At 42.6% G+C, this 25,004-nt stretch overlaps 1 protein-coding gene across 2 annotated transcripts in view; it reads right to left on the reverse strand.

The window, feature by feature from the left end:
- Positions 1-25,004, reverse strand: part of LOC118388441 (receptor-type tyrosine-protein phosphatase gamma-like) — a 352,509-nt gene that overhangs the window by 24,036 nt on the left and 303,469 nt on the right. Inside the window, exons 10-15 of one of the 2 annotated variants that reach the window (XM_035777525.2) lie at positions 22,208-22,316; positions 21,825-21,874; positions 20,694-21,477; positions 15,551-15,689; positions 6,426-6,464; positions 4,795-4,886 (exon numbers count right to left, since the gene is read on the reverse strand). In XM_035777525.2, coding sequence (XP_035633418.2) covers positions 4,795-4,886; positions 6,426-6,464; positions 15,551-15,689; positions 20,694-21,477; positions 21,825-21,874; positions 22,208-22,316 — 1,213 coding nt within the window. The remainder of the gene's footprint in view (positions 1-4,794; positions 4,887-6,425; positions 6,465-15,550; positions 15,690-20,693; positions 21,478-21,824; positions 21,875-22,207; positions 22,317-25,004) is intronic. The other variant, XM_035777526.2, reaches the window with a different exon arrangement.

The following is a 25,004-nucleotide window of genomic DNA, read 5'->3' on the forward strand; positions in this document are numbered from 1 at the left end:
ATATCAACATGTTTAATGTACAGTACAATGTACAGTACTGTACAAAACATCTCTAAACTATAACTCTACACTATCTCTAGGATCTCTAAAAACCTGTAATACCTGTTGAATATCTGTCTTAATAAAAAGACAGAGTAATGTAACACATGCAGGAAAGTAGCAGGAAGCTACAGGAGGAGAGAGGTGAGAGATCGCTCTTCCACTCTATCACAATCCCATGTTCAATATTTCACCAAGACAAGAAAACATGTGTTATTAATGTCCATCAGCTTATGTTTCATATCGGTGAAGTAAGTTCACAGCTTTCATCTCAAGCAGAGTCATTAATGATTCACAGTTTCAATCTGGTCCTAGTTTTATCCACAGAAGGGGGTAAAGATAGCAAAAGGGAGAAGAGTGTGATGGTGGAGAGTGATGAGAGGGACAGATCTCGTCTTGGTGGATGTTCTGTCCTAACTGTGCCTGTGGGAACCACTCTAAACACTCATTTAGTGAGACATACGGAGAGCTGGGCTGAACAAACGCTTCATCCACAGGGGAAATCACACACTCAAACACATGTACGAATGCCTACTGTACGCACGTCACACACACTTACAAACGTACACTTACTCGCATGCACACGCGCACACACACACACATCCACACACAATGAATGTTTCATAGAGCCAACTTATGGGAAAAGGCAGCTTGTACTTTTACATCTTTGCCCAAATGATAATGGTACTTCATAGGACATGCTGTTAACTACAGTGCCTGTTGAAAGCACCCAAATCCTTCTATTTACCCCTTCTTCTCATTAAATATTAACGCATACAAGGCAGAGAGGAATATTTATGCATACTAATGCCACTAATCATATGCTTATGGTAAACACAGCATATGGAGATACAAGGAGGAGGTTCAAATTGTCAAACAGCTTCATGAAAAATGTATTAGACATAATTGGCTTTGAAAATTATTGTTGGAAATACACTGGAGTTATATACTGTGGTGTGTGGTATGTCTCTGGTAGTTAGGTGTGTGGGGTGTTTGTCTTGTGGTCTTTTTCAAAAGGTTTCAAATCCCCAGAGAGAGAGGGGGGAGGGTGTCAGTTGAGACAATTAGCTCTGTGAGAAGCAGGCTTGTCATTATGGTCACATATGGCTCTCCCCTCACTGCTGCTCGTTCTCCTATAGGTCTCTACAGCCCCACTGGGCCTAAGAACTCTCTGCCTTAGATGACACACTGAGTCATGGCAACACAGTATGATTCAGTCCACTGTTTTCACAGCTCTATCTGAGCGGAATCAACTAGTAATCTTTAGCTCCACTATTGCACAAATTAATACATTTTAAAGACCCAGTGCAGTCAAAAACATGATTCACGTGATTTTAAATGTATCTTTTGTACATTTCCACACTGAGATTTCGCCCACACCCCTAAGAAAACCTCTTTCTCAAAGCCACTTATCTGGATCAGGTTCTGCGCTATAATGTGTTATTTTATGCACAAAAAAAAATTGGGGCGTAGCTGCTGCTCACACTCCATTCACATTTCTCTCTTTACTCACCCTCTTCTGAACCATGATGATGTAGCCTATGTCTCTGCCTCATATTTCTGGACAGCTGAAATAAAAACCATGTGGCGATTTGAACTAACATTCAAGGCCATTATGAAGGCTACAACCTTCTCTGTCTGTTGTAACGGATATTGCAGTTGCACAAACAGGATGCAGTCCCTACACATTGCATTGGAGCAAAAACAATCAGCGTTTTGATGTAGGCTAATCGTTATAGTTGCTGCAATATCGTAGCCATTACACATAGTTGCTGAAAAATACTACTACTACTTTGACTGACTGCCTTCTGCTCAGCCAATGTTTGCAACAATGATGAAAAAATAACATGAAATGGCTAATTAGACTGCGTCTGTATCATGTTTATGTTTGATATGCTGTCTAGATAGCTGCATGTAACTCCCCACTTGAGTTTTGCATTGGGGCAAAAAACTATTTGAGAGTTTATACAAACATGTTAATCATGTCTTTAGTGTACAACATGTAAATAGCTGCATGTAGCCTAACTTCCCTCCTTAAAAAAGGACATTAAATCGTGTTTATCCTTAACAGCCTACTGAGGCTTGGAAAGCAATAGTTGGAACACGTGGACCGTGTCCTTTGTCTACAACATGAAGTGTGTCGGCTCTTTACAAAGACGTTCATCGTTGATGTCAGCCACAGCAGAGCACTGAGCAGCAGCTACGTAAAAATACATCTTCGTATTGTTTGCCATGGTAATTCGGGTGTCCTGAAAATCCGGAACCACAGCCTCTCCATTTAGTGTAAGAGCGCCTAAAATGTAAGCCTGTTTTGGTGTGATGGAGTTTTGGGCCTTGGTGACATCACCATGCAGTAAATGAGTTAATAGACCCATAAGAAAGAGAGTTCCAAACCTCTCTGCCAATAACAGCTCATTTTCAGTTTTCCACTTCCCATTCGGACCACACCCAGACAGTCATAGTACAATTCTTGCTCGTTTCTTTTTGACCAGTTTCATTGAAAACAATCACAGTAAGGTACTTAATTGTTAACCAGAAATTATTTGATATTCAGATAAAACTGGCTGCATTGGACCTTTAAGAAAAAGTTTGCCTATTTCAGTCCTCCAAACCTATGGTCAAGATAGATAACAACCTTCAAACAGCACTCCAATCAACATTAGGCTATTCTAGAAACATTGTCTTACATCATAGTCAATATGTAAATGATAATCAATGAGGGGCTATGCGTTCTATGGAAAATAATGAATGACGCGGAGGTCAGGAGTTGCATTATTGTCCTTGGAACGCATAGAGCCCCGAGTTGATTATCCCTTCACACCATGGCTATAATTTAACACAGCTAGAAATGTGTTCAACTTCCACTGAAGTAGCTAGCAAGTTTACTAGATACAGTAGTCGCCATGGCAACCAAACAGACTTGCTAGTTTAGCTAACCAAACTATTCATCCTAGCTTGTTATTATGAACATCTAATTCAACAATGCCAATAATGTTTTCAATTCGACTTTTGCTTTCAAAAGCAGCTCAAACATAGAAAATGTAAGAATGAACGATAGCCATTGAATTTTACGACGCAAATGTACTGTGCGTTATGGCTTGAAGGGCTCCAGAATACCCTTCAAGCAAATCAGAAAGAAGTATTCAACAATACCATGGTATAAAGTCTCATAAGCCACAAACCTTTTGATATCTGGTTAGGAGATACAATCTGCTGGGGAGAATGTAGAGTACTGAAGTCAGTTCTCAAAGTTAACGGCCTTTTAAGGAGGAGGAGAGATGTCGAATGGGGCCCACTGTATAAGCCTTCCCTGTCCCTGTGCTGGGAAGTGCTGCGCCATTGGTTTAAATAGGCACATCAGACACAGCTCTCTGTGCCAAGGTCCATTGTGAAGGACACTCAGTCAGTCCAAATGGATTTGGATGCTGGGGAAAATCTTGTATGTGAGGGGAGATGTTAGATATGGAAGATTGGGTCTTTGAGGGCCAATCTCCATGCCTTTAATGTTTGATCCACTGGCTCGAAAGAGTGAGAGAGAGATCCAGCCCTCCTCTACCCCCCCCACCCCCCACCTTCCATCCTCCTTTAACATGGTGCATTTGGGCTGAACCAGTAAGCACAGAGCACAAAACCAATGCTGACAGGGAACTCTCATAAATCGTGTTAAACACTACAGTAACACTAGTGAGGGCAAACACCCACCTGTTCACACACATCACATGATTATGACGGAATAGTGTGTTCTAGCAAAACAACACCAGCTACGGGTATCTCTTGGAACACAAATCTTGTAAATACTGATCACACATATGCACCCCAACAAACCAACCACCTGAGGCCACTGGCACCTTCATCGCCAAGCAACAGCCCATTGAAACCATGGCTGAGTGAGTCCTGTCTCACAGAGTCAGGCTCTCCCTCTCAAGTGTTTTAACACTTGAACAGCATTCACAGATGATAACACTGGTGTTCAAACATCAATGTAGGCTGCTAATGCAATGGCTCAGACCTCGATCTCACATGAGATCTTCGTGGAAAAATCAATGTGTGCATGGATTTTCCCATCTGAAAAGTGGTTAAAGTAAAATTTTCAATATTAAGTGTGAGAGACATCTCAGCTCTCCTCCCCTTTAGTAATTTAAACACCTTTCAAGATCATCTCTAGGAATAATTTAATGTCGATTTCGGTGATGAAATGTATGCCTGTTTATCTATAATGCATGTCGGGGTCTGCTGCTGGTGGCAAAAATAACTTCCCTTTGGGGATCAATAATGTCTAATCAATACAATGGAATGACAGGTTACTGTCCAGTACATGAAACTCAATGCACACACTATAAATCAAGTACAGCTCCTTTAGAAAAACAACATCTTTGAATGAACTGTTTGTTTACTCTTCAACAGAGCACACAGAGGTGGATGGAGCACGAAATAGTGGTCTCATGTGAGGAGAACGGTCATATGAAGTCTCATATGGTGTCTACTGTATGTGTGTGATGTATCTGTACAGATTGTACATGATTGGTGCCTATAGGGTTCCATTGGAAACAGGGAGGAGCAGACATATGGGACAAGACTATTCCCCTTGACCCTGACTGTGAATTATTACATTGACCACAGACAGAACGTGAACATTTGGAAAACTTCAGAGAAAAGGTGCCATTTTGCTGCAATCAACTGACCCATTCCTGACAAGGATTTTAACCTCCTCCTGGGGTACTATGGGGCCGAAGCGATGCTCTGATTGGTGCTTACCTGGGATGGGGATGACAGGGATGCTGTCATTGGACACCACTCTGGGAGAACTACTGTCCTCCACGTAGAAATGAGCCGTCTGAAAACACTTCCTGAGAGCGCGCGAGAGAGAGAGAGAGACAGTCAGTCAGTCAGTGGCACATTAGCCCTGAGAATAATGTATCAGCACTGTCATCAGCAATGCCACAGGTGACAATCTCCTCCAAAGTAAACACAGATGGCACTGGAGACACGTGACAGGATCAAGGTGTACTTTGAACTCCTCCAGAGAAGGCAAACATTAGCATAAACAAGCAGTCACCACCACACACTCTCACAGCTCACACACCGTCAGAGTCACATAAACACTATGAGGATCAGAATCAATTTGTTTTCAGTTTGAGCTATGAAGCAGAGACATACTGTATGTCTGTGGCTAGCCAAATAATGGACGAAAAGAGCCTAACATTACTCCTTATAGTCCAAGGACCTTATAGGTTATATTTAGAGGGCGAAGACCAAACAGCCAAATACTCCATCTAAAAGTACATTGATTCTCAAATGCAGTACAGTTCTAGAAACAAAAATACCTCTACTTTCATATCACATCAAAATCATTTCACAAATGCAAAATACATGCTTACTGTACACAGTTTTAACAGGTTTTAACACAGTTTTAACAGGGTTTAACACAGTTGCAACCAACAGTATTTTTCAGTGACAACACATTTGTGGTGTCCGTCTTCTGTTTACACACAGGTGTTCGGAGACACAGATAGCTAATTAGCACACGTATGGACTACCTGTGCTAATTAGCTTTCTGCATCTCCAAACACCTGTGTGTAAATGGAAGATGGGACACCACAAATGTGTCTTCCGTCTGTTTTCCGTAAACAGGCACTGTAACATGGACATATGGCCGTGTGGGAACCCTAACCCTGTAAAGGTGTGTATCAATTGTATATATTTGTATTATTTCTCGCTGATATCAAAGATATGGTCCTTATGCTTCCAAAATCGTACCGCAAGCGATGCATGTTAATGTTCAGACCAAGCATCGGGACTCTTAACAAAAGTCCCCCGTAAAGAAGACGCCTTCTTCCAATAACTCTTATGTGTAATGTAATGAAACGGAGAGTCATGATCAAGGGCTAGTCTGTGGCCGAACAAAGATCAAGAGGGCAAAGAACACATAGACACAGCTGCAAGCGCAGGCTATGTAAAGCTCAATGGAGGTGTGTCTGAAAAGACAGCCAGCTCCAGACTAAGCACATACCTTTAGGGAAGTGTACCGTAATAAACATATTACACTGTATGCTTCATCAAAGAGCTCTCCTCGAAGAGAGATTAAAGCTACAATATGGAAACAATGTTAACAGTCAAAACCTGTTCCTCTATTTAAAAATCTCAAAGTAAAAGAAAAACCAGTATTGCTTATTTCTTTAACAATGACAGCACTCCAGACTAATAAGCCTGTCATGAACTTCAAGCCTTAAAAATAGGATATAGGTGAGAAAGGGAAAGGAGATAAATCATCTCCATAAGAGAGAGGCGGATATCTGAGCTTGAGCAAGAGGCTATCTACCGAATAGAGAGTAAAGTTACTGAGTGAGTGGAAATGTGTATATGTGAGTGTGTGGTCCTACTCCTACCTGTATTTTATGCAGAGTAGATTGCAGAAACTGGTCATCCTAGAGAGATGAGAAAAGAGCGGAGGAGAAGAGAGACAGAACAGCCTTAGCAGGCAGCGACTGCATGCTGATACTGAACCAGACCAGCAGACGGAGAGAGGGAGGAGAAGAGAGGAGTAGAGGTAGGAGAGCAAGAAGAGGGAGGACTCCCCTGTCCTCTCTGCATTAGCAAGTCAGAGGAGCAGTGACCTGTCACTCACTCTGTCTAGTAACAGCTCCTGGATCATTCTCCAGTAATTATCCTGTGTTTAGTGTCAGGCTCAAGGTTGGTTGACCTGATCTCAGACCAGTAATTACTCACGGGTGGCTTACTGTCTACGGGCAGCCAATGTGGTCCGATGGGGGAGGGGTTACAGGGCAACATGGGGGTTGAGCCCTGAGCCCGAGCTCTGCTACGCAATAGGATTAGAATTACCCAACACTCCCCTCTCACGCCTTCAACACCTGCTACTGCCCAGGAGACCTCGAGCTCAACCACCACCTGTTTGTCTGTCTCTCTCTGTGTGTGTGTGTCATCTCTGTAACACCAGGAACTTTATCTCTGGCACACGCAGACAGACAGATACAAACACAGACACACAAACACAGACAGACAGACAGAGACACACACACACACCCTGTTGTCTGTTTCACAGGACACACTAAGGCTAGGCGGGCTAAACTGAGTCTAAATGGTAGTTTAATCCAAACAGCCAGCCTAATCTTCCCTAGCCTGTTACTGCAGCCATGATCTCTGCCATTTTCTCTCCCCAGAGGCCCCCTACAGACCTCAGGGGGTGCTGCACTTCCATTAGCCTCTGTGACAGAGAGCTATAAAAAATGTGGATAAAGGTTGCCCTCGAGGCACAGATCTATGAGCAGCTTACCCTCCTGAAATCCTACAAACTTTACAATTAGGGTGGAGACATCAAAATTACCTGAGATCAGTATCTAGGGGCAGCTTCCTCCTGCTCTGCTGGGTCTCAGTAAGGGGCTAATTATCTGGTCGTGGCTGCTGACCTTTAAGGAGCCGGGGGTGGTGAGAACCAGAGAGGTCACAGCCCTCACTCAGAGGAAAACAGCTCTTTGAACCCAGGCTGGCATTAAATGCCTGTTTGAAGTGCTACGATGGATGCGCTTTGATGATAAAGGCCTGAGAACTAAAATGCTCTCTTCAGCATCATAGGAAACATATACAGTGCCTTGCGAAAGTATTCGGCCCCTTGAACTTTGCGACCTTTTGCCACATTTCAGGCTTCAAACATAAAGATATAAAGCTGTATTTTTTTGTGAAGAATCAACAACAAGTGGGACACAATCATGAAGTGGAACGACATTTATTGGATATTTCAAACTTTTTTAACAAATCAAAAACTGAAAAATTGGGCGTGCAAAATTAATCAGCCCCTTTACTTTCAGTGCAGCAAACTCTCCCCAGAAGTTCAGTGAGGATCTCTGAATGATCCAATGTTGACCTAAATGACTAATGATGATAAATACAATCCACCTGTGTGTAATCAAGTCTCCGTATAAATGCACCTGCACTGTGATAGTCTCAGAGGTCCGTTAAAAGCGCAGAGAGCATCATGAAGAACAAGGAACACACCAGGCAGGTCCGAGATACTGTTGTGAAGAAGTTTAAAGCCGGATTTGGATACAAAAAGATTTCCCAAGCTTTAAACATCCCAAGGACCACTGTGCAAGCGATAATATTGAAATGGAAGGAGTATCAGACCACTGCAAATCTACCAAGACCTGGCCGTCCCTCTAAACTTTCAGCTCATACAAGGAGAAGACTGATCAGAGATGCAGCCAAGAGGCCCATGATCACTCTGGATGAACTGCAGAGATCTACAGTTGAGGTGGGAGACTCTGTCCATAGGACAACAATCAGTCGTATATTGCACAAATCTGGCCTTTATGGAAGAGTGGCAAGAAGAAAGCCATTTCTTAAAGCTTCCATAAAAAGTGTTGTTTAAAGTTTGCCACAAGCCACATGGGAGACACACCAAACATGTGGAAGAAGGTGCTCTGGTCAGATGAAACCAAAATTGAACTTTTTGGCAACAATGCAAAACGTTATGTTTGGCGTAAAAGCAACACAGCTCATCACCCTGAACACACCATCCCCACTGTCAAACATGGTGGTGGCAGCACATGGTTTGGGCCTGCTTTTCTTCAGCAGGGACAGGGAAGATGGTTAAAATTGATGGGAAGATGGATGGAGCCAAATAGAGGACCATTCTGGAAGAAAACCTGATGGAGTCTGCAAAAGACCTGAGACTGGGACGGAGATTTTTCAAGACAATGATCCAAAACATAGAGCAAAAACTACAATGGAATGGTTCAAAAATAAACATATCCAGGTGTTAGAATGGCCAAGTCAAAGTCCAGACCTGAATCCAATCGAGAATCTGTGGAAAGAACTGAAAACTGCTGTTCACAAATGCTCTCCATCCAACCTCACTGAGCTCGAGCTGTTTTGCAGGAGGAATGGGAAAAATGTCAGTCTCTCGATGTGCAAAACTGATAGAGACATACCCCAAGCGACTTACAGCTGTAATCGCAGCAAAAGGTGGCGCTACAAAGTATTAACTTAAGGGGGCTGAATAATTTTGCACGCCCAATTTTTCAGTTTTTGATTTGTTATAAAAGTTTGAAATATCCAATAAATGTCGTTCCACTTCATGATTGTGTCCCACTTGTTGTTGATTCTTCACAAAACAATACAGTTTTATATCTTTATGTTTGAAGCCTGAAATGTGGCAAAAGGTCGCAAAGTTCAAGGGGGGCGAATACTTTCGCAAGGCACTGTACATCTTAAGAGACAGTAAGAGATATTGGCAGGAAACTAGTGCTCATAACCTCAATGCGTTCTTGGTGATGCTGTTTGTGTGACAATATTTACAAATGGGTGAGTATCTATGTATGTAAACAAGCTAGTTGTTGAATGAATAAATATGTGCATGCCCTCCACTACTTTGGCAGATGCAAAACCCTCTGTGATATATCTCTGTGTCATTGTCTCCAAGTGGGTGCTTGGTGTGTGTGTATGTTCTCATCCCTAACCCCCCCATGCCTGAGTCCTGATTTACGCAGGAGTGGAGCTAGGAAGTGAAGCAGATAGCCAGTCATGCCCCTGGGCCTTAATCGATGAAGGGGCTGGGGCAAGGAGGGCAGGGGGCTACTATAGGGCACTGGGGCTGATGGGGATAGCAGGGACCATAGCCAGCTTACACACTGATACATGGAGAGACCACAGAGGTTAGTCAGGTGGGTGATTGAATTAGCACTGGAGTGTAGAAATCTCCCAACTTCTGTTGACCAGCACTGTGTGTAGCAGTAGAGGCTCCTCAGAGGAGGAAGGGGAGGACCATCCTCCTCAGGCAATTTCATAAAAATTTAAATAGTGAAACATTTAAAAAGTTATCCTTCTTAGATGAAGATATACTACATATAATCACGTCACCAAATAATTGATTAAAACACACTGTTTTGCAATGAAGGTCTAGAGTAGACTCAGCAGCACTCTGTAGGGTATCACAATGGTGTAGCCGGAGAACAGCTTGCTTCTCTCCTCCTCTGGGTACATTCACTTCAATACAAAACCTAGGACGCTCATGGTTCTCAACCACTTCCATAGACTTACACAGTAATTATGACATCTTCCGGAGGACATCCTCCAACATATCAGAGTTCATGAGTCATGAACAGACATGCTATTATTATACCTTTATTTCAGCAAGGAACACAGACTGAGACCGAGGTCTCTTTGAAAGCTGGGCCCTGCGTATACATGTTTACACATACAGTTTAGGTACAATGATTAAGAAACTAAACATAACAAACAAAACGATCACACAAATAAATACAGCAGCAGATTACATTTACACACAGGTTATTCTACCAACAGCACAATAACTTGCATTACCCAAAACAGTTACAAGCAATACAAAATAAAAATCCTCCAATAAATATTTAAAATGGGCAAGGGGGACATGAGTCTCAAGTTTAGTCTGCAGGCTATTCCATAAGCAAGGAGCTTAACAGGAAAAGTCAGCCATACCCAACTCTGTGCAAATCGCATGGACCCCAGGTGAAATCCATGCTTGAGACCTGGTTGTAGGAATTCTAATATTGATGAGTGATTTTTAAATAAGAAGGTAGGTTATTCAGAAGTGCTTTATAGACAAACACGAGAGCATGTAGTTCTCGTCTCATGGACAGCGAAGTCCAACCCACATATTGATATAAAACACAGTGGTGAGTTCTGTAGCTAGCACCTTAAATAAACCTAAGTGCGCAATGACAAGTAGCATCCAGCGATTTAAGTGTTGATGCCGTAGCATGCATGTAAATAATATCCCCATAATCTATAACAGACATAAAAGTAGCTTGCACAATTTCTCTTCTATTTGTAGAGGACAAACATGTCCTGTTTCTATGGAGGAAGCCTAGCTTGATTTTTAGCCGTTTACAAAGTTCATCAATATGCATTTTAAAAGACAGTTTATCATCCAACCATATCCCTAAGTATTTATATGCAGAGACCTGATTAATTCGAGAACCATCTAAGCTCGTGAGTGCAAGTGTATTTCAACCAACTTTTTGAACCTATTAAAAATCATAAAATGTGTTTTCTTTGCATTTTAAACAAGTTTCAGCTGTATAAAAGACCCTTGTAATATATTAAAATGCTTGGTCAGCCGTTGAAGCGATAGAGTACATACAGTGTCATCAGCATATAAATGAATTTCACACTTTCATATCTCATCACCGATACTGTTTATGTGGAGAGTGAACAGTAATGGACCAAGTATAGAACCTTGTGGGACCCCTTTAACCAACTCCAATGGCTCCGACTGGGAGCCGTCGACTCTAACAGGCTGACTTCCTTTAGATAGTCATGAAACCAACGACAGACATCCAATCCCAGTCCTATTGTTGACAGCTCACCGAAAAGTATCGCATGGTCATTCAAGGGGTTTAAGTAGGCTAAACTAGCTAGCTGCATTCGCTAGCTAAGTTAGTAAAAATAATATATACAGTACCTGTCAAAAGTTTGGACACATCTACTCATTCAAGGGGTTTTCTTTATTTGTTCTATTTCCTACATTGTAGAATAATAGTGAGGACATCAAAACTATGAAATAACACATAGGAAATCATGTAGTAACCCACACTTTTTAAACAAATATATGTTATATTTGAGATTCTTCAAAGTAGCTACCCTTTGCCTCGATGACAGATTTGAACACTATTGGCATTCTCTCAACCAGCTTCATGAGGTAGTCACCTGGAATGCTTTTCCAACAGTCTTGAAGGAGTTCCCATATATGCTGAGTACTTGTTGGCTGCTTTTCCTTCACTCTGCGGTCCAACTCATTCCAAATCATCTCAATTGGGTTGAGGTCTGGTGATTGTGGAGGCCAAGTCATCTGATGCAGCACTTCATCACTCTCCATCTTGGTCAAATAGCCCTTACACAGCCTGGAGGTGTGTTTGGTCATTGTCCTGTTGAAAAATAAATGATAGTCCCACTAAGTGCAAACCAGATGGGATGGCGTATCGCTGCAGAATGCTGTGGTAGCCATGCTGGTTAAGTGTGCCTTGAATTCTAAAAAAATCACTGACAGTGTCACCAGCAAAGCACAACATAACAACTCCTCCTCCATGTTTTACGGTGGGAATCACAAATGCGGAGATCATCCGTTCCTGTACTCTGCATCTCACAAAGGCACGGCGGTTGGAACCATTCATTTCAAATTTGGACTCATCATGACAGATTTCCTCCGGTCTAATGTCCATTTCTCCTGTTACTTGGCCCAAGCAAGTCTCTTCTTCTTACGGGTGTCCTTTAGTAGTGGTTTCTTTGCAGCAATTCGACCATGGAGGCCTGATTCACGCAGTCTTCTCTGAACAGTTGATGTTGAGATGTGTCTGTTACATGAACTCTGTGAAGCATTTATTTGGGCTCAAATCTGAGGTGCAGTTAATTGCCAATATCTGAGGCTGGTAACTCTAATAAACTTGTTCTCTGCAGCAGAGTTAACTCTGAGTCTTTCTTTCCTGTGGCAGTCCTCACGAGAGCCAGTTATCGCTTGATGGTTTTTGCGACTGCACTTGAAGAAACTTTAAAAGTTCTTGAAATGTTCCGGATTGACTGACCTTCATGTCTGAAAGTAATGATGGACTGTCATTTCTCTTTTCTTATTTGAGCTGTTCTTGCCATAATATGGACTTAGTCTTTTACCAAATAGGGCTATCTTCTGTATACCAACCCTACCTTGTCACAACACAACTGATTGACTTAAACACAGTAAGTAGGAAAGAAATTCCACAAATAAACTTTTAACAAGGCACAACTGCTAATTGAAATGCATTCTAGGTGACTACCGCATGAAGCTGGTTGAGAGAATGCCAAGAGTGTGCAAAGCTGTCATCAAGGCAAAGGGTGGCTACTTTGAATATACATTTTTTTATTTTGATTTGTTTAACACTTCTTTGGTTACTACATAATTCCATGTGTTATTTCATAGTTTTGATATCTTCAATAGTATTCTACTATGTAGAGAATAGTCAAAATAAAGAAAAACCCTGGAATGAGTAGATGTGTCCAAACTTTTGACAGGTACTGTATTTATTTTTTTAAACTTTCACTTTCACTAACTTAGCTAGCGAATGCAGCTAGCTAGTTTAGCCTACTTCAACCCCCGGGTTCAAACAGAGAGGGATGCTATGTTAGCTAGCTGGCTATGGCTATCCAACACTGAAACTCTTCCAAGTCATGATAAGCTTTTGGTTTTATTAATGTATTGCTACAGGGGCCTGCCAGTGTAACTGCTAAATGTCACGCCTTGGTCATTGTATTTTGTGTTTTCGTTATATATTTGGTCAGGCCAGGGTGTGACATGGGTTTATGTTATTGTATTTTCGTATTGGGGTTTGTAGTATTTGGGATCGCGGCTGATTAGGGGTGTTGTATAGGCTTGGCTGCCTGAGGCGGTTCTCAATCAGAGTCAGGTGATTCTCGTTGTCTCTGATTGGGAACCGTATTTAGGTAGCCTGGTTTCGCTTTGTATTTCGTGGGTGATTGTTCCTGTCTCTGTGTAGTTTCACCAGATAGGCTGTAATAGGTTTCACGTTCCGTTTGTTGTTTTGTATTTTGTATAGTTATTTCATGTGTCACTTTTTCTATTTAAGTCATGAGTAACCACTACGCTGCATTTCGGTCCGACTCTCTTTCTACAAACGAAGAACGCCGTTACACTAAACTGCTTGCTGTACACTGTACTGCATCACTGTAGCAGGTTTACTAATGCGTTAGTTCTAGTAGCGAGACTAAAATTTCCGTTAATATGGTGACACCACTGTCGGCTGTGTGTAGCGGTTATGGTATGAAAATTTGTCTTGGAAAGTTTTTTCCACCTGGTCACAGACAGCTGTTGTATTGTGCACTGAAGTTCACAAGCAAAGGGAAAAGGTAAGAGGATTAGAGAGTGTAGATGCGAGAAGGAATAATATATACAACGAGCAAAGTGATCATGCTGTTTATAAGTGGCTGCGCTAGTTCTGTGTTTGCATGTGATCAGGAGTGTATTCACTCTGCTGATTCTTAAACGGAAGCAAACAGAATGAAATGTGGATAAACATACCTGAATTTGTCCAATAGGAACTCTTGTTTGCAACTGTTGGACTAATGATTACAACCTACATGTGCAGGCAAGAGTGTGCAAGGCGTTATTAAATGTGTCATTCACTGTCTGTCACTTTGTCAGGATTTGGCCAGGGTTGTTCCGGTTTTTGGTCACTAGATGCCCCCATTGTGCCTTTTGACCTTTTGTTTTCTCTTGATCCCCATTATTATTTGCACCTGTGCCTCGTTTCCCCTGATTGTATTTAAACCCTTTGTTTTCCTCTGTTCTTTGCTCTGTGTTTGTATGTTAGCACCCAGCCCTAGTACTCTGAGAACTCTTGTTGATCCCGGTGGACACTCTTGTGGAATTCTGTTTTTTTGTTCTTGTTTGTTTGTTTTTTGAGTATCTTTTGAGGCTTTTTGTGCTTTACCTTCCACCTTGTGGATTTACCTTTTTTGTCTTGGAGGATTACCTTTGTTCTTGTAGGATTCCCTTTGAGGTTGTGGAGTTACATGTTTTCCTGAAGAACTTCACTTTTTACTTCATTAAATACACCGTCTCAAGTACTGCTGTGTATGCCTCATCTTCTGGGTTCTTCCGACTATTCGTGGCTCAGTTGGTTAAGTGACTGTTTCTCACTCCGGAGACCCGGGTTCGTAACCGGGTCCTGACACACTTTGATTATACCTAATTTCTCTTGACCTGTTCACCTACGTTGTAAACTTTCATTTGTATGCTAGATTGTAGCAACCTCATAATGGGTATAGGGAAAATGTGAGTATCATGTAGTAGCCTGAACGATATTACATTGAGCTGGGTGAATGGAATATGAATGACAGTCATCCAATACGCTGTAATAGAAATAAGCCCATGCTCATCAAAAAAACATCTTCCTCCCTCATCTTAAACGGCACCGACCGCCATTGGTGTGTAGCCTATACCTGGCTGTTTTTGTGTATGTTGCTCTATGTTTACCATTCTTTAGGGCTGTAATGGTCATTGAGTTTTGGATGACTGGTCATACTGTAATTATTGGTCAGCCAAATGACTGCAGCCACCTTTATAGTCACTTGAATAGCAAATGTTATTTATTTATAGTTTTTAAAAATGACATTTTCTCCTCTCTTCCACTCCTGTCTGCATGTGCTGCAGCTGCAGAGGGGGGTGTTGCCTAGGCAACCAAATACTTGTTTGCTGCAACACAAAGTTTCATCACTTTGTAAAGAGTCCATGTTACCGCGGAAACTGACTCAACCCAGGAATGCCCGGCCTTCCCATGTTAAGTCCATTTTATTTATATTTTCTTCATGAGGGCCTTCCTCCATTATCATCGGTTACCTTGATTATACGGTAATCGTGCCAACCCTACCCTTCTTCAAACTATACCAACACGATTTGGGGAAACATTCTTCCTGAAAGGTTTTTATTCAGCTACATGAGTGTGATGTCTCAGTGTGTTATGGTACCCACCTCCAGTAGACGAGCACAGCAAGCAGCAGGATGAGGCAGACGAAGGTGAGGGCAGAGACCACCACCAGGGGGATGATCCACTCCACCCTCCCCACCCCTGGGGGACCCTGCTGGGTCAGGTTGGACACGCTAGTCCTCTCTGTAGGAGGGGAGAGGACATACAATCAGTCAGAATCACAGCAACATTTATTGGACATATTGGGGATGCTGATCCGGAACAGGTGAGGTGGGGTATGAGGACAAAGACACATTTAGTCGGGTTTAACTGAGCTTCACAAAGGTAAAAAATGAACCACAAAATAATAATAAACAATGATGTGATCAAATTCGCTAGCCATCTTCTCAACTGAAGACACATGTTACAGGTTAATTTACCTTGGTAAAATGCTGGATACGTGATCAGGCAGAATGGTTGCTAAGAAACTATACTATAATAACCCAAAAAATGTGCTGGAGAATGTTCGGCAGTGCTTACCAGAGAAACAGTAGCCTCTCTTCATACCAAATGCTACCAGTGACAATATATTCCGTGCTATCAAAGACAAGTATTCTAAAGTTAGATTTTGGTAGGTAGTGTGGCTATCAACATCATCATCAGCCCCTTAACCTACTATATCTAGACTGGTGCTTTACACAGACAGGAACAATCCAATCCTGGATCATATTTAATAGGCACACACACACACACACACACACACACACACACACACACACACACACACACACACACACACACACACACACACACACACACACACACACACACACACACAGGAGAAAACATGGTCAACAACAACAAATATTCATTGATATTGGAGACTATTAGAACATCAGTAATCAAATAATAATCTGTTCATTTATGAAGGCAACCCTGGTGCTACATAGCCAGCTTATCTTGCTACCCAGATAAGTGCTCCACTTAGATCCCAAACATCCTGAGCCAGCCCCCCCTCCACGCTAACCCCCCAACCCTACCTACCCAGGGCTGGTTTTCCTGCTGTGCTGTTCCCGGACACCATGGCTTTATTCTGCAGCAGGAGCCCGGGTGGTAGCGGCAGTGGCGCAGTGGGGGTAGCCCTGGAGGCCGAAACAGCAGTCCCCTGCACTGCAGCACAGCCAGCCGCTACCACAGCCGCTGTCTCTCTCCCTACCATCCACACACACCATACTGGCAGGGGAACCATTGTGTGCTGCTCCACTCTTCTCTATTCTGCTCTCTCCTGTCTGCCTCTCACTCTAAGACGAGTCGTCCCAAAACACAGCGCCAGCGGAAGTGCACACGGACGAACAGGGGCAAACACACAAACGCGATAATGCACACACAGCCAGTAACAAACCTGCATCGAAGGATACACACACGGGTCACCACACACACATGCAGCCAAACACACACTCACACAGACTCACACACCAATGCACACAAGGCCTACATGACTCTAGTGCCAGGCAGGGAGTTATAAATGGAGCAGAGGTTTTTCCCCTTGCAGCGTTGTCTCTGCTCCGAGCTCATCTCGCTGGGTCTGAAAGTAGGCCAGCACTCAGCCTAAAGACAACACCAAGGAGGGAGAGAGAGGAGGAAGGAGGAAGAGAAAGAATGGGAAACAACAAGGATGGAGAGAAGGGGAGTGAGAAAGACAATGTGAGAGAGAAATAAATAGAGAGTGATCGAAAGAGGTGGAGGGAAAAACAGAGGTGCAAAGGGAAATATAGGAAAGGAGAGAAAGTGGGAAAGATGAGAGAGGAGGGTAAGGGGAGTGGAAGAGATAATGAAGGAGAGAGAGGTGGAACAGAAAACAAGGAAGGGAAGAGGGGAAGGTCCTATCCCCCAGAAATGTCTATCAAACACATGTTTAATATGAGTCCTTGTCTTTGGGAGTCACTCATATGTATTCATCAAATTGTAAACCAAGGAGGTAACAGAAATAGCTATAATGTCACTGGTTTTACATAAAATGTAAATGACAGAATAACCCAGCAGACCTAATCAATATTGTACACGGCATACTGTAGTTATGGCTGTCTGCAATGCAGTGGCAGTTTAGAAGCCTACTTCCAGCAGTGTATCTCAGCATTAGCCACAGTCTTTCAGTATGTAGAGAGCTTTCCTGGGCAGATCACTTTACTCCACTCAACACAAGTTTTGGGGAAGCTACTCTGAAAATATAGTTTGCCAAGCTACCAATGACTTCATACTGGAAGAATTAAAGCTACACTAAAGCTACCTTTAAGAAAAATATATTTTACATAACTAAAGTTACTTTAAAAAAGTAGTTCACAACATCCAAACTACTTCGTGAAAAATTATCATTTCTAAATCTAGCCTGGGCAGCAGTTAGTGGGCGCTGTAGATCCATAGCGCCCACTAGCGGCTGCTCAGGCTAAACTAAATCTGACATGTCATGAGCTATGTTTCCATTCAAATTTGTGACAGATTTTCATGCAAATATTCAAAAATCTGCCTAAAAACAATATGTGCATATTCCCATCAAATTGACTTGTTGCAGATAAAACGATGTGCGTGATGACATAGTGCACATAAATATAGTTTTTTCAGTTATATTCCCATGTACCGAATAAAAAATCCAAGTTAAATGGGCTTCCATCGAATTTTCAACTCTATTGATGGATTTCTCAAAACAAATGTGTGTTATATAGCAACTGTACCCACTCTGGTCTTGGCACGTGCGCTATAGCCAACAGCTGGCAGATACAGTGCAGGTATAGCCTACATGATGAGATTATTATGGACAAAAGAGCGAGATTATTTTTATTTGTCAAACGATAGCCAAGTATTTTTGTATTTGTATTTATTATGGATCCCCATTATCCCCACTCTTCCTGGGGTCCAGCAAAATTAAGGCAGTTTATACAATTTTAAAACATTACAATACATTCACAGATTTCACAACACACTGTGTGCCCTCAGGCCCATACTCCACCACTACCACATATCTACAGTACTAAATCCATATGTATGTATAGTGTGTGTGTGTGTGTGTGTGTGTGTGTGTGTGTGTGTGTGTGTGTGTGTGTGTGTGTGTGTGTGTGTGTGTGTGTGTGTGTGTGTGTGTGTGTGTGTGTGTGTGTGTGTGTGTGTGCCGGTGTTTGTGTTGCTTCACAGTCCCCGCTGTTCCATAAGGCGTTTTTTTAATCTGTTTTTTAAATCTAATTTTACTGCTTGCGTCAGTTACTTGATGTGGAATAGAGTTCCGTGTAGTCATGGCTCTATGTAGCGCTGTGTGCCTCCCATAGTCTGGTTTGGACTTGGGGACTGTGAAGAGACCTCTTGTGGCATGTCTTGTGGGGTATGCATGGGTGTCTGAGCTGTGTGCCAGTAGTTTAGACAGACAGCTCGGTGCAGTCAACATGTCAATACTTCTCAAAAATAAAAGTAGTGATAAAGTCAATCTCTCCTCCACTTTCAGCCAGGAGAGATTGACATGCATATTATTAATATTAGCTCTCTGTGTACATCCAAGGACCAGCTGTGCTGCCCTGTTTTGAGCCAATTGAAATTTTCCTAAGTCCTTTTTTGTGGCACCTGACCACACGACTGAACAGTAGTCAAGGTGCGACAAAACTAGGGCCTGTAGGACCTGACTTGTTGATAGTGTTGTTAAGAAGGCAGACCATCGCTTTATAATAGACAGACTTCTCCCCATTTTAGCTACTACAGCATCAATATGGTTTGACCATGACAGTTTACAATCTAGTGTTACTCCAAGCAGTTTAATCATCTCAACTTGCTCAATTTCCACATTATTTACTACAAGATTTAGTTGAGGTTTAGGGTTCAATGAGTGTCCAAATATAATGCTTTAGAAATAGTATTAGAAATATTTAGGGCTAACTTATTGATCATGTCACCAGAATAAGACCCTCGATATTTATTGAATGTTGCATCAAGCTCACCTTGTGAAATTCATAACCTATTGAATCTGTAGACTATTAAACTGCATTCTTTCCCGACGAGTCGTAGTAGGAGGACAACACAACATGTCATCGTGTGACTCCACGTTAACTTCCATATGATGGTTAATATATCAATATATGCTCACAAAAGTGATTCCACTGACATTTCTCTGATAATTAATTGCACCGACGCAATAAGATCCTAGTGAATTTTGTTGTGTCAAGATTTGGAAAGTTTACCGACAAATATTAGTTTCCATCAGACCTGTCATTACATTTTGTATCCGACACGTACTCGCATAAAAAGTTTGGATGGAAACCTGGTTACGGAAATTGCAAGAACAGATCACACTGGAGTCAGATGTCAACAGAATGTGTAATTTTGCTTATTAAACGTAAAAACGATGTTAAAAGTGAGAATTAGGCACGTCCATATTTTATTTTATGCAAAAAAAGTAGTGTGTATTTCCGGAAGTTAGCTACACCGCTACAATACCAATATTTTAATTTAGTTCAACTACTACCAAGCTTCTGCTAAATGTATTTTAATTAGCAACCTAACACTGCTCAACACCTACAGCATGTCATTCAGTACAAGCACAAGAGGGTTTGTAGGCATTAGTGTTCGTGTAAGTTGGTATGAAAAAACATTACAACTGAACCATGGTAAAATATGTCTAATACAAGGCTGTCATATTCCTTTCCACTTTATAGTCTTATTATAAAGTGGCAGGTAGCCTAGTGATTAAGAGTGTTGGGCCAGTAACCAAAAGGTCGCTGGTTTGAATTCCAGAGCCCTTGAGCAAGGCACGTAACCCTAATTGCTCCTGTAAGTCGCTCTGGATAACTGCTAAATAATTCAAATGTAATACGAGGAATCACATACTGAAGAAAGGAAAAAGATCACAAGTTGAGACAGGGAGTACAATTTGGTCCAGCTCTGATGCCCTTTCATTATTTTTCTCAGAATGTACTGAAGAAAGGGCTCCCGAGTGGCGCAGCGATCTAAGGCACTGCATCTCATTACAAGAGGTGTCATTGCAGTCCCTGATTCGAATCCAGGCTGTATCACATCCGGCCGTGATTGGGAGTCCCATAGGGTGGCGCACAATTGACCCAGCGTCGTCTGGGTTTTGCCAGGGTAGGCAGTTGCAAATAAGAATTTGACTTGCCTAGTTAAATAAAGGTTACATTAAAAAAAAAGAGAAGCCACTATAATGCCTGTGCTCACCTGTGTGTATGGAGAATGGCCAGTGGCTTTTGTCCCTTCCTGTGCTGGGCCGGAGGGTGTGGGAGGGGCTGTCTGGGGCTGTGAACTCTGCCGTGTCATTCCCTAGCTCCAAGGTAGGGGGAACTACTGTGTCTGTCTTCACCATACTCTGTGTGTGTGTCACCGGCTGGTCCTCCTCAGCACTAGAGGGCGTAGTACTGCTGGTGTTAGTTTCAGTCTCACTCTCCCCTCCTTCTCTTCCTTTCTCTTTGGCAGTCGAGGCTGGTGTGGCCGTGGGCGGCTCTTTCACTACCGTGCTGTCCATCTGCTTCTCTACCTTGTCTGCCATCGCTTTCTTCTCTTTCGTCTCCTTCTCTTTCTCCTCCTCGTCTTCCTCCTTATCCTCCTCTCCTTCTTTCTCTCCCTCCTCTCCCTCACCTTTGGCACCTTTCTCCCCATCCTCGGAGCCCTCTCCATTGTCTTTGGCTGCGTCTGTGCTCTGGGAGGCCGCTGGTTCGCTGGTGGGCTGACGAGGAGTGGCAGCGGTGGGATTCTGGCTGGAGGATGGGGCTCTGGTTGGCCACACAGAGCTGGGGAAGGAGGAGATGACCCCACCACTGAACCCTAGCCCTGCCAGTAGGGTACTAGTCACCACGGACGCCACCGTCGCTTGGCTACCACTGGAGGAGGGGCTGATGCCTGTCGCCATTGACACAAAGGAGAAGGGGAGGCCGGAGGAGGTCCAGGTGGAGGAGCCGGAGCTGATGGGAGCCATGTCTGCCGAGGAGGCTGGGGAAACAGTGGGCTGGAAAGAGAAAGTAGGGAGAGGGAGAGGTGAAAAAAAGGTGAGTGGGAAGGAGAGGGAGGGAAAAGTGATTGAAAAATGTAATGACATAATAGCCACGTGACATAATAATGTGGAACTGTTTCATCAATTGAAAATAAAAAGCAATCAAGTACATCATCTGTTATCTGCACATTACTGACATAGGACATTTAATTTATATCTGTGGTCTGTAGATAAAATGAATGTCTTTGGAGTTGACAGTATCGGAGTGACAGAGCATGCTCTCCAGCAGAGGTTTAATAATGAGACAGTGCTGCTCTCTGTTGGAGAGGGGTAGTACTACAGAGGGTTCACACAGCACTCACCATCCCAGTCTTCACTATCCTCGTCCCTTCAAATATCCTGGTTGTGTTAGCTGAAAGGAGAACATAACATGAAACTTGTTAGCCAATGATAACTCAAAATATATGTTACTGTATAGACAGTGTAATACCGCTATTGATTTTAGCTTTGCAACAAATCGCATTTAGACAGACAGAGATATCGTGATGAGGAGGGGAAAGAGTAGAGGCAACTCTGCATCACTAAACAAGACAATAATGGAACAAAACAAGAGACAAAGAGATTAGAGATAAATATAGACTGTGATGAAATGTGAGGGAAATATTTACAGATTATTTTTAGAAAAGTGAAAAGGAAAAATGAAGGACAGAAGATGATAAGGAGGATGATAATGAGGAAGAGTCACCTCTGAAGAGCATGCTCTGGCTGAAGTCACTGCGCATGTCATTCATACACACAGCCTGCACCCGGAACAGATACAGCACGTCTGGAGACACCGGAGTGATGACAGCTTCCTGTAACACACAAACACCCCCACCACGCAGCCATCGCAAGGCAGGGTGGCCCACAAGCTTTGAGATATAATATGAACACGCCATTAAATGAACAATTAGCTCATGTAGTTTTTTGCAGTAACGCTCTGTAACTTTAAAGAATATTTATCTCAAAACTGTGATTCTTAAAAGACGTGTTCGGAGATTTGGTCAACTCCATCAGATTTGTCTAAAATCCTAAATGAATCAGAAATATGCAGAATCAGCTATACCATAAGGACCCCTTATTCATGTCCTCATTACATGTAGTGCAGCAAGACCACTCATGGTCTGTAAAATTCTCTTATTTTGATAGATTTAAACAAACAATATTGGAATCACCATGGTCACAACCATAAACTGTCAACTCCATCTGCTTCATAGAATATTAATTTTTGTTGAAATGTTACATATAATTAGGTTAAGAGTCATAAAGCAACTGAGGAAAAACACAATTGCTACTGTGTATACCACTTGAATGCAAAATAAAACTGCACTCCATCAGATTTTCTCTTACATCAACTCCGTCAGAGTTCTATAAGATCTGATAGAATCGTTATTTTTAAATGGGGATTCAAATTAATCCTTTTCCATATTTTATAAATTATTTTTTGAGGCAAATATATGTCTGTTTGAGTTGTCAACTGTTTGAGGAATAAGAGAAACTCCCAAATACAGGTGTGCCAAGCTTGTAGCCAAAGGTGCTTCAACAACGTCCTGAGTAGAGGGTCTGAATTCTTATGTAAATGTAATATTTCGGTTTTGTATTTTTTCTAAATGAGCAAAAAATTCAAAAACCTGTTTTTGCTTTGTAATTATAGGGTATTGCGTGTACATAAGGAAAAAACTATTTCCTCAATTTTAGAATAAGGTCGTAACGTAACAAAATGTGGAAAATGTAAATGAATACTTTCCGAATGCAAATAATAGCGGGAAAAAGTTGTGATTGTCCCTGAGCTCTAAAATAGCAAAATGTATCAAATTGCATGAGATTAGCTACAAAAAAATTCTCTGCCCCATGGCAAAATAAAACAATGATTGGGTTGGGGGTGGACCTTTGCTCAATTCATGTGAGGGGGAAGGGGCGCCGTGAAACTGCGCTATGCCACTGGCGCACACACGCATTAAAATATAAATTCTGTCGGGGCAGGGGTGCATGGATCCTGCTGCACACTGAGTGGTTGATCCAGCAGAACAAAAGGAGGATGTGTTTGGCACAGCGAATTTCCCTGCTCACACACGCAGAGTGACCATCCATGCTCACACTTACATAGCGAACGTCCGTGCTCACACACACACACACACACACACACACACACACACACACACACACACACACACACACACACACACACACACACACACACACACACACACACACACACACACACACACACACACACACAGAGAGAGAGAGAGACCATCCATGCTCACACACACAGTGATTGTCCGTGTTATCCATGCTCACACACACATAGCGAACGGCCGTGCTCACACACACAGAAGGTGGAATCCTGTACAGAACACTTCACATAAACCCATCCAGCTAGCAGACACACCATTGTCTGCTATAGAGAAGGAGTGTGTGTACACCTACTGTACACTTAGGTCGGGTGGCGAGAGCAAACAGCAATAAACATGCACACACACACATACTTAGATGAGTTCTGGGTACCTTCCTGGAGAGGTCACACACCTTAGTCTAGAATACTACACAACACAGCCTGCCCCTTGACTCCAACACAGCACAGAGGGCAGAGGTCAAAGAATGAAGGTTAGAGCAGGATGGGAGAAATAAATGTTCCCTCTTCCTCTCTCCCTCTGTCTCCCTCTCCTTTCCTGTTTTCTGTATACAACAAACAATGGGTTTACCACAGTCTTGAGTGGTACGATTGTAGCAAAACTGTAGCAACAATGTATAACCTATTTTTAATTAGGATTTAATGTAAATCACCCTGGGCTGAATATGGGCAGTAGAGACAGGCCTGCGTTAGCCAATACCTCACCTCTCTCTCCCTTCCTATTTTCTCTTTATGGTGGACGCGTTCCAGATAACACACATTAATTATCCCCACCGCGGGGAGATGGAGGTCCAATCCACCACTAAATGCATGAGGAATGGCTATTATCATAAGTCACATTCTCCGGTGTCCGATCGCCAGGGAGGGCTCGCCACACAACTACATTTTACATGAAGTAAATGCGTTTGTTCTCCCCTCACCACCACCATCTCCTCCATGATTTATGCAAGTTCCGCACAGATTAATTCAGTTAAGGATGTGTCTGCCCTGTTCCCGGCGGTTATTACAAATGGAGAGGGCTGTAAAGACCAACGGCAGGCAGGGCTGGAGTGGTTTAGTGGGCCTTTCCATGGATTCTGACGATAGGTTTCATAAAGCCTGGATGTGCCATGCGCTCCCTAATGTGACCCGCATAGTGGAGGTGCCCAGGGAGAAGACAGAGAATTAAAATGGAAATGACAATCTGAAAGAAAAGGAGGAGAGATGAAGGGGGAGAGGGAGAGAACAATAGAGAGAATGAGTGGGAGGGGAATGATAGAGAAAGAAAGCGAGAGAGAGAGAGAGAGAGAGAGAGAGAGAGAATGAAACGGAAATAGATGGAGCTTGAGAGAAATAATAAAAAGACTGAGAGAACAGGAAGGAGTGATGA

The sequence above is a fragment of the Oncorhynchus keta genome, chromosome 10 (assembly GCF_023373465.1).
Source record: "Oncorhynchus keta strain PuntledgeMale-10-30-2019 chromosome 10, Oket_V2, whole genome shotgun sequence".
NCBI classification, from domain to species: Eukaryota; Metazoa; Chordata; class Actinopteri; order Salmoniformes; family Salmonidae; genus Oncorhynchus; species Oncorhynchus keta.